At 43.8% G+C, this 10,866-nt stretch overlaps 1 protein-coding gene across 1 annotated transcript; it reads right to left on the bottom strand.

The window, feature by feature from the left end:
* Nucleotides 1-748: 748 nt before the first annotated feature.
* Nucleotides 749-10,667, bottom strand: SARC_07848 (hypothetical protein; the record flags this gene model as incomplete). Its single annotated transcript, XM_014298202.1, has 12 exons — nucleotides 10,471-10,667; nucleotides 10,129-10,332; nucleotides 9,420-9,548; nucleotides 8,418-8,528; nucleotides 6,623-6,761; nucleotides 5,745-5,843; nucleotides 3,812-3,915; nucleotides 3,356-3,485; nucleotides 2,672-2,899; nucleotides 2,133-2,283; nucleotides 1,324-1,494; nucleotides 749-859 (listed from the first exon to the last, which is right to left on the bottom strand). Coding segments are annotated over exons 1-12 (1,703 nt in total), but the record flags the coding sequence as incomplete, so codon positions are not given.
* Between the last annotated feature and the right edge of the window lie 199 nt (nucleotides 10,668-10,866).

The raw sequence follows: 10,866 nt of genomic DNA, 5'->3' as shown, positions 1-10,866 counted from the left end.
CCTGTAGTGAGTTCTTGAACTGTTTGGCAATGGTGGCCTTGCGCCCCCTTCCTCTGTTCCTCGTCTCTTCCTCAAGCTCTGCTTCAAACAGTGACGCCACCAATGTGTTCGTACTACCCTGCAGCATCTGTGCCATTGAAAGTTGGTGCAGTGTGTTTAGTACACAAGCAGAGTACAAGTACACGTTTAGAGACAACCAGGTAACCGTTTAAAGTACACAATCCTTAAGAGTAAATGTACCTGTTTAGAGACAAGCAGGTAAATGTTTAAAGTACACAAACGTTCAGAGTAAATGTATACGTTCGAAGTACATGTACACGTTAAGAGTAAATGCACACGTTTAAAGCACATATATACTGACCTTCGAACAAACAAAAACATGCACTGCAGATGGACGTGTGGGCATGCGCATACCACATGTTTGATAGAAGTACATTGCCCGTCATTATATGGACGACTCTTCGATCGTTTCTCAGGTCACACACACACACGCACATACTAACCACATATCCCACCTTAGATACAGCACACACAACCACCCCACCCTACCTCCAGGAGGTCGTCTTTGACCGTATAACCCACCATAAATACAGCACACACAAACACACTACCCTACCTCCAGGAGGTCGTCTTTGAACGTATAACCCACCATAAATACAGCACAAACAAACAAACTACCCTACCTCCAGAAGGTCGTCTTTGAACGTATAACCCACCATAAATACAGCAAACACAAACACACTACCCTACCTCCAGGAGGTCGTCTTTGAACGTGTCTCGGTTCTTGTCCAAGAACGAGTTCACATCGTACACCACAGTGCCGGCATAGTGCACCACTCCAAACGCATCCTTACGCAGTCTGCGAGCAGCACGTGTCAGGTTCGCGCGTCAGTGTCAGAAATGGTGTCAGTGCCAGTGCCAGTGCCAGTGTCAGTGTCAGTATCAGTGTCAGTGTCAGTGTCAGTCATGTGTCGTGTGTTTCAAGCACCATCATTGCACACCAATTGAGCCAACTAGCCACATATCTTGGAAGCAATCCTTAGTGTCCGAACATTCCTATTCAATAGCATGCTCTTCTCCTTGTCTAAACCCATAGCTAGAAATATAAATGAAATGCACCTGTCTATAGTCTCATAGGCACATGTCCCGTATGCTGTACTCACACAGCTACTCTATCACACACACCTGTTTCAGTACACCATTCAGCACACACACCTATCTTACTACACCATTCAGCACAGACACCTATCTTACTACACCATTCAGCACACACATCTGTCTAAGTACACCATCCAGCACACACACGCGCGCCATCTCACTCACCTTTGCTCACTGAAGTAGCTGTGCTTGTTGTGGTTCTGCTTGAGCTTTTCTATCAGTGTGTCGGGGGTGGCCTTTTGGAATCGACTCTCCTCGTCGAGTAGGGCTATCACTCCCATGCGTGCCTCAATCAGTTCCAAACAGGGCAAGTTGTCTTTGAAGTCAATGGCATCCCTGAGTGTGGGTGTAGTTCGTAGATTCGTATATGTTGGGTTTTGTTAGGTTTGGGGGTTTAGGGTTTAGGGTTTAGATGTTTTAGGTGTGTGGTGTGCGTATATGTATGCGTGGTAGTGAAAGTGGCTACTCGTACGTATTTCCTTTCTCGGCAATCCCAATACATATCGGACTTTCTAATTGTTTGACTCAACATTAGTATCCGTACCACTAGCTTGAGTATCCGTACCACTAGCTTGAGTATCCGTACCACTAGCTTGAGTATCCGTACCACTAACTTGAGTATCCGTACCACTAGCTTGAGTATCCATACCACTAGCTTGAGTATCCGTACCACTACCATTAGTATCCGTACCATTAGCTTGAGTATCCGTACCACTAGCATTCGTATCCGTACCACTAGCTTGAGTATCCATACCACTAGCATTAGTATCCGTACCACTAGCTTGAGTATCCGTACCACTAGCATTAGTATCCGTACCACTAGCTTGAGTATCCATACCACTAGCTTGAGTATCCGTACCACTAGCATTAGTATCCGTACCACTAGCTTGAGTATCCGTACCACTAGTATTAGTATCCGTACCACTCACTAGCTTGAGTATCCGTACCACTTGTACACGACCACATTTACCTACCATCTGATGCCCTCGAGCTTGTACTCGGCCTGTTCCATGCCAAAGATGTGGTTGTTGAAATAGTGCGCCAGTTTCTCGTTGGCGTAGTTGATACAGAACTGCTCCAGCGAGTTTACTTCGAAGTTCTCGAACCCAAATATATCCAACACCCCTGCGTACATGTGTAGAGAGAGGGCTGAGTTTTATGGACTATTGGACCGATTTGTCCTAAAAGGTTAGTAGCTCTGTACTTCATGGCAGCTCATGCGCTGAAGTGGGCTGTGCATGTAGGTATGCTACTACCATGTGCTAGTCAGGAGTCATATTAGCCGACAAAGTATAAATGCGTACGTGATCATGAGCAGATGCGTGTAATAATATATATATATATACGCATGTGCATGTTACAATATGCAAATGCCTACGTGGACATAAGAACATGTATGTAATACTAAACGTATATGCGTGTAACAACCTATAAATACATCCGTACACACGAGCACATGCATGCAAACAACAAATACAAAGCCCGACAGCGCACCCCGCCGCCTTGTCCTTACCAATGAACTGCTTCTCCCCGCTCATCATGACCGAGTTGATATGTCCCACCACAAACTTGAACAGGCCTGCATACAGGTTCATAGCCAGGGCGTCTCTGCTATCCGCTGCTTGGTCCACGCTGAGGTTAGACACCACCTTCTCACCACGCATGATGAGCGTTTTGGTTGTCAGCCCTGACTCCAGAGCGCAGGCACTGACGCCTAACAGATCTTCGACTATGACAAGCGCTGTGGTGGGTGGAGGTGTAGAGATTGATGAGATGTGTTATATGTATTGCTGAGGGATGGGTGTGTGTATAGACATGTATATAGGTATATTCATATGAGCACGTGTGTATATTTACATTCACTTGGATAAATATATATAAATCTATATATAGGTGTGTGTTGTGTGTGTGTGTGTATTGCTATGCATATATATATATATATATATATACATAAATACACACACACACACATAATGTATATATATGTATATATATATATATATATATATATATATATATATGTACGTATATATGTATGTATGTTGTATGTATGAAAGTACGTATGTACGTATGTATGTATCTATAAATAAATTTGTGTGCATGTGTGCGCGTGTGCGTGTATACATATCCCACTTGGCCTATCAAATACCCCCCCCCACCCTTCCACCGCTCAAGCACAACCCAATGCAAGTGATACCTTGCCTATCCGCCACCTTGGCACCTGCTTTGTTGGTGAAGGACACATTGCCCAGATGCAGGATTCCCGCCAAAATGGCTAGCAGATCAGTCTGTGCCTGTGGCGCCATGTTGAGAATGGTCATGGATTGCTGTAGCGGGAGATGAAGGTAGTGCCGTGTGAGTTCTGAGTATAGGGTTCTAGAGTTTAGTATAGGGTTTTAGGGTTGGTGTAGTGGTCCTAACTTTGAGGATAGGGTTGTTGTGGGAGATAGAGTAGCGTATATGGGAGACTAACGATACTGCAAACGCAGCCATTACCGTCCTAACATACATACGAAACACACAACTCCAATATCCGCAACAACCTTAACCTACGATATATCCGATACTTATAAAACAGCCCTATACACCTTAAACCCTAAAACACTAAAACCCAATGTCACCCTCACCAGACTAGCGCGAAGGACATACTTACCTGGAACTCTGCGAAGTGCTTGTCGTCTTTGATAGTGTCCACTCCTGTGCACCCGCTCTGGTTGAGGTAGTGAAAGTCTTCGCACTGGCCCAGTTGGAATCTCTCTGCAGACGTGTGAGTGGGTGTGTGTATTCAGATGTCAATGTTAAGTGTGTGTGTGTGCAGATGTTGGTGTTAAGTGTGTGTGTTTATTCAGATGTCAATGTTAAGTGTGTGTGTTTATTCAGATGTCAATGTTAAGTGTGTGTGTGTGCAAATGTCGGTGTTGAGTGTGTGTGTGTGTGCAGATGTCAATGTTAAGTGTGTGTGTGTGCAGATGTCGGTGTTGAGTGTGTGTGTGTGTGCAGATGTTGGTGTTAAGTGTGGGTGTGTCTAGTGCATGCTAGAGAAGAAGACTCTCCATGTCCTGATGGGAACCGTCAGGTTTACCACACATAACTGGATAACTCTCAATGTATACCACACATAACTGGACAAAGATCATCGTGTAACACACACATCTAGACAAAGCTCAGGGTGCACCACACATAACCGGACAAACCTCAAGTGCACTATATATATTCACACAAAGCTCAGGGCACTCTGCAATGTGTTCTGCAGCTGCACGACAAAAGAGGACTGGGCAGCAGAGAATTGCGCTCAAGCTGTTGTGACAGTGACACAGAACGTATGGAACCCCGTGATGTGCAAGCATCTACCTCTCGCACCTAATTGTCACTTCGGTGCTTGCTATCTACCGTTCATACCTACTTGCCACTTCAGTGTTTGCTATCTACCTTCCATACCTACTTGTCACTTCTGGACCTGTTCCCTACCATTGGAGTTCAGTGCTTGTTACGTACCTTTCATACCTACTTGTCACTTCGGTGCTTGCTATCTACCTTTCATACCTACTTGTCACTTCGGTGCTTGCTATCTACCGTTCATATCTACTTGTCACTTCGGACCTTGCTATCTACCATTCATATCTACTGGTCACTTCTGGGCTTGCTATCTACCTTTCATACCTACTTGTCACTTCAGTGCTTGCTATCAACCTTTCATACCTACTTGTCACTTCTGGGCGTGTTCCCTACCATTGAGTTCTGTGCTTGTTACGTACTTTTCATACCTACTTGTCACTTCGGTGCTTGTTATCTATCTTTCATACCTACTTGTCACTTCGGTATTTGCTATCTACCTTTCATACCTACTTTTCACTTCGGTGTTTGCTATCTACCTTTCATACCTACTTGTCACTTCGGTGCTTGCTATCTACAGTTCATACCTACTTGTCACTTCGGTGCTTGCTATCTACCTTTCATACCTACTTGTCACTTCTGGACCTGTTCCCTACCATTGAGTTCTGTGCTTGTTACGTACCTTTCATACCTACTTGTCACATCGGTGCTTGCTATCTACCTTTCATACCTACTTGTCACTTCTGGGCTTGCTCCCTACCATTGAGTTCTGTGCTTGTTACGTATCTTTCATACCTACTTTTCACTTCGGTATTTGCTATCTACCTTTCATACCTACTTGTCACTTCGGTGCTTGTTATCTACCTTTCATACCTACTTGTCACTTCGGTATTTACTATCTACCTTTCATACCTACTTTTCACTTCGGTGTTTGCTATCTACCTTTCATACCTACTTGTCACTTCGGTGCTTGCTATCTACCGTTCATGCCTACTTGTCACTTCGGTGCTTGCTATCTACCTTTCATACCTACTTGTCACTTCTGGACCTGTTCCCTACCATTGAGTTCTGTGCTTGTTACGTACCTTTCATACCTACTTGTCACTTCTGGCTTGCTCCCTACCATTGAGTTCTGTGCTTGTTACGTATCTTTCATACTTACTTTTCACTTCGGTGTTTGCTATCTACCTTTCATACCTACTTGTCACTTCTGGGCATGTTCCCTACCATTGAGGTCTGTGCTTGTTACGTACCTTTGAGTTGCGGAGGAGTGGCTCGTACCAGCTGATAGAAGATGTGGAAGTTGCGCTCGCCCTTGTTCTGTTTAGTGACGCGGGACTTCTCCAGCAAATCTGCAAATGTGATGTGATGTGAGGTGATGTGAGGTGATGTGATGTGAGGTGATGTGAGGTGATGTGATGTGATGTGAGGTGATGTGATGTGATGTGATGTGAGGTGAGGTGAGGTGATGTGATGTGATGTGATGTGATGTGATGTGATGTGATGTGATGTGATGTGATGTGATGTGATGTGATGTGATGTGATGTGATGTGATGTGATGTGATGTGATGTGATGTGATGTGATGTGATGTGATGTGATGTGATGTGATGTGATGTGATGTGATGTGATGTGATGTGATGTGATGTGATGTAATATGATGTGATGTGATGTGATGTGGTTTGGTGTGGTGTGGTGTAGCGAGTAGAGGATGTCAGCTAAGTTAAGAAAGGGCTGAGATAGAAAGGTTGTGCATGGACTCGTGTACGTTTCTTGCTTAGACCTTAAAGAGTCGAGTAGAGAGTATCAGCTGAGACAGAAAGGTTGTACATAGACTCGTGTACGTTTCTTGCTTAGACCTTAAACACTGGCGTAACCAAGAGAGTGATGAATGTGTATGTATGGAGCAGGTACTTACACCCTAGAAATGCTGACGGGTGTGTCTGTAGGTACTAGATGCTATAGAAGTATTTAAGTAAACCTAGAGGCAATATCGAAATATGTATGTATGTAATAGGTACTGTAGAAGTATGCAGGTAAATACAAAGGCAGCACAGAGATATGTCTGTAGGTACTTCGTGAGCGCTAAAGTATGTAAGGGCATCCAGAGCCAACATAGCCACGTGCACATACAATCCGAGGTTCGGGCGCCGTTGATCTGATAGCGTGTGTCGTATTGAATCTCGATGAACTTTCCAAATCGCGAACTATTATTGTTGTACACGGTCTTAGCGTTGCCCAAAGACTCTAACAGCGGTGACGAATCCTTAATCTGCGGGGAGTGTTAACGCATGTACATATTACTATATGAGACCTTAATCTGTGGGGGATATTACGCATGTACACACTATTATATGAATCCTTGATCTGTGGGGAGTGTTAAAGGTATGTACATATTACTATATGAGACCTTAATCTGTGAGGAGTGTTAACGTATGTACATATTACTATATGAGACCTTAATCTGTGGGGAGTGTCAACGTATGTACATATTACTATATGAGACCTTAATCTGTGGGGAGTGTTAACGTATGTACATATCACTATATAAATACTTAATCGGTGGAGGATGTTAACGTGTGTACATATTACTATATGAATCCTTATATGTTGGGAGTGTTAACGTATGTACATATTACTATATAAATCCTTAATCTGTGGGGAGTATTAAACGTGTGTACATAGTACTATATGAATCCTTAATCTGTGGGGAGTGTTAAACGTATGTACACATTACTATATGAGTCCTTGATCTGTGGGGAGTGTTGAACGTGTGTACATATTACTATATGAATCCTTAATCTGTGGGGAGTGTTAAACGCATGTACATATTACTATATAAATCCTTAATCTGTGGGTGATATTACGCATGTACACACTATTATATGAATCCTTGATCTGTGGGGAATGTTAACGCATTGTTACCGTATGTTCGTATTTATTGCATCCGTGTACAGATTGCCCAATCCCAAACGTCGTACTCCGTTTGATGCTCCAATGCAGAAACACAGTTGGGCGGACGTAACCATGGCCACCAATCACCCAGATGTCTACATCTACTCTAACAGACCATTAAACTATTACTACTCTAACAGACTATTAAACTATTACTACTCTCACAGACTTTTAAACTATTACTACTCTCACAGACTAGTAAACTACTACTACTCTAACAGACTATTAAACTATTAATACTCTCACAGACCATTAAACTATTACTACTCTAACAGACTATTAAACTATTACTACTCTCACAGACTATTAAACTATTACTTGCATCTGTCTATCACCCAGATGTCTACATCTACTCTAACAGACCTTTAAACTATTACAACTCTAACAGACTATTAAACTATTACTACTCTAACAGACCACTAAACTATTCTTTTTCCGGAATAGCTTGTGCGTGTGTGTGTGTGTGTGTGTGTGTGTGTGTGTGAATATTTATGTGTATGTGTGTGTATGTGTATGTGTGTGTATGTGTATGTTCATGTGTGTGTGTGTATGTGTATTTAGGTGAGTGTGTGTATATTTATGTGTGGGTGTGTATTTAGGTGCGTGTGTGTATATTTATGTGTGTGTGTGTGTTTGTGTGCGGGTGTTCTTGACTGCTCAACTGATTATATGAATACTACATATTGGCAAAGCAGCGCATGTGGGTTTTAAGGTTTAGGGTTTAGCCCGCTGGTCAGCGACGGAGGAGAGGCACACGGTTTATTGCATTCGCTGTTGCAACACTACACGACCCGAAGTGACTGTAACACATACAACCGATTGACTGTAACACACACAACGAAGTGGCTGTCTTGTACACAGAGCTATGCAGTACACACACACACATACACACACACACTCTCTCTCTCTCTCTCTCTCTCTCTCTCTCTCTCTCACTCACACACACACACGACACGCGCGCGCGCGCACGTACCTGTTGTAGGATATGGCCCACCCCACCCCCACACATCATCGACAGGTGTTGGATTAGTATCTTAGCTGTCTCCGTCTTACCCGCACCAGACTCGCCACTTATCAGCACTACCTAAGTAGTCAGAGGGCCAAAACCGTGCCAAAACAAAACAAGGTCAGGTCAGGTTTATAAAGCAGGTAAAATAAGGTCAGGTCAGGTTTATAAAGCAGGTAAAACAAGGTCAGGTCAAGTTTATAGGGCAGGTAAAACAAGGTCAGGTCAGGTTTATAGGGCAGGTAAAATATGGTCAGGTCAGGTTTATAGGGCAGGTAAAATAAGGTCAGGTCAGGTTTATAGGGCAGGTAAAACAAGGTCAGGTCAGGTTTATAGGGCAGGTAGAACAAGGTCAGGTCAGGTTTATAGGGCAGGACAGAATCACAGGCAGGTGCGCATAAAGGCGGGAGAGTGCAGAGTTGGTTGGCGGGAGTATCGATTTTCAATAGGTCGGTTGAAGTGTCTGTTTTTGATTGGTTATTTGAAGTATCTATTTTTAATTGGTTGGTGGGAGTATCTATTTGTAATAGGACGGTTGAAGTGTCAGTTTTTGATTGGTTGGTTGAGTATCTATTTTTAATTGGTTGGTGCGAATGTCTGCTTTGATTGGTTGCTCGAAGTATCTGTTTTTCCTTGGTTGGTTGATTATCTATTTTTAATTGGGTTCCTTGGGAAATAACGGTTCTAGTCGCAACTAAGTGTGAGGTTGGGCTTGTGAGTATTGGAGCGTGTACAAAGATACAATCAATTACATGGACAGTAAACACGTCTGTGTGTTATTAGGGGTATATACACTAATTATCCCACATACACATGGGCAGGAGACACACACGTACACACATACACACACACGTACACACTTACACACACACGTACACACATACACACACGCGTACACACATACACACACACGTACGCCCATACACACACACGCACACACGCACACATAGACACACATACACAACACACCTGGTTCTCTGCCTTCTCCTGCAGGCGGCAGTACGCTTCCCTGGAGATGGCGTACGCGTGCGGTGGTAAGTCACCCAGTCGTGCATTAGCATATTGATTCCGCATCTCGTCTGTGTACATACCCTCAATCTGTGGTGCACGTTGACAGGTGTATATGAGACATCCTTTCACTTGGCTTTCAGCTGCACGCAATAGTATGTAAGACATCCTACCACTTGGCCTAGCTACACGCATTAGTAGATATGTAGTAGACTACGCAGATGACACAAAGAAGTGCAAGAACTTAAGGAGATCTAAAATACTCGATCCTGTGCATATGTACACACACCGGTGTAACGCCTAGCTCATAAGGTACACTCTTTTGTTCTTGGCTACTGGCCCTATGCGGGCTGATGTTTCCCCGTATGCCCACGACATTGAAACATAGGACGTATTGAAAAATAGCAATGAACTGGTATAAGCCTTCGTAGCAAGGCCACAAGTGTGTTGTGTGTGTTACTGGTTACAAGTATATTGGATATACCCGGTGCGTGTGGGTGGGTGGTACGTATGATGTGCTTCGAAAAGCATGCACACACACACACACACACACACACTTTTGCATTGGCGCCATATCACCACAAGTGCTGTGTGTGCACAGGGCGTGCGATGTCTATAGTCCGAGATTACGTTCTCTTCCAAAGCGTTAACGGCAGTATTACACACATACCGTCTTGTAGGGGTTCATGGCGATCACAATTGATCCCACAAACGTATATATCTTCTGTTCGCGCATACGGACACAGATGTTGCGCAGAATGGCTTCCAAGTGCATGTCTGTGAGGGCCGACATGTCCTCAACTCCTCTGACACTGTCACTGCTCATGCGCAGGCAGTTATCCAAGGTTATCTCCTCCACCTTCTTGACGATTTTCTGGTTACACGTGAAGAGGTGCGGTACGTTTTATTGGGGCTGGTAGTGGTTCTGTCTACACTTTCGGGTGACTAACTATACCCGAGGGATGATTTCCGGTAGTTACTGTGTTCCCGCGTGCGATACTGCTGTGTGTACATTGAGTTGTGTGGCAGTGTGTCTGTGTAGTAATTCACAGAGCGTGAACACGGGCGAGTACAACACAGCACGAACAGGACCACACTCCCTTATGGTGGGCACATGTTGCAACAGTATCGTTCTCATGGCGAATCTGGATGCCAAGTCACAACCCGTCCATTGTTAGTCATTGTGTGCATCGATAGCTGTCATCGGACCGTTTCTATCCACTATTGCATACGTAACTGAACTATAGAACAGAATTTCCCAATTCTATATCAAATAAATACAGCTTACATTGAAAATTGGAAGTACTACAAGATAGATGCTAATACTACACTATATGTATATATATATATATATATATATGTGTGTGTGTGTGTGTGTGTGAGTGTGTGTGTGTGTATAGATAGATAT

This window comes from Sphaeroforma arctica (genome assembly GCF_001186125.1).
Source record: "Sphaeroforma arctica JP610 unplaced genomic scaffold supercont1.651, whole genome shotgun sequence".
Lineage (NCBI taxonomy): Eukaryota > Ichthyosporea > Ichthyophonida > Sphaeroforma > Sphaeroforma arctica.
The sequence above is the reverse complement of the archived record's forward strand: the minus strand, read 5'-3'. Positions and strand labels throughout refer to the sequence as shown.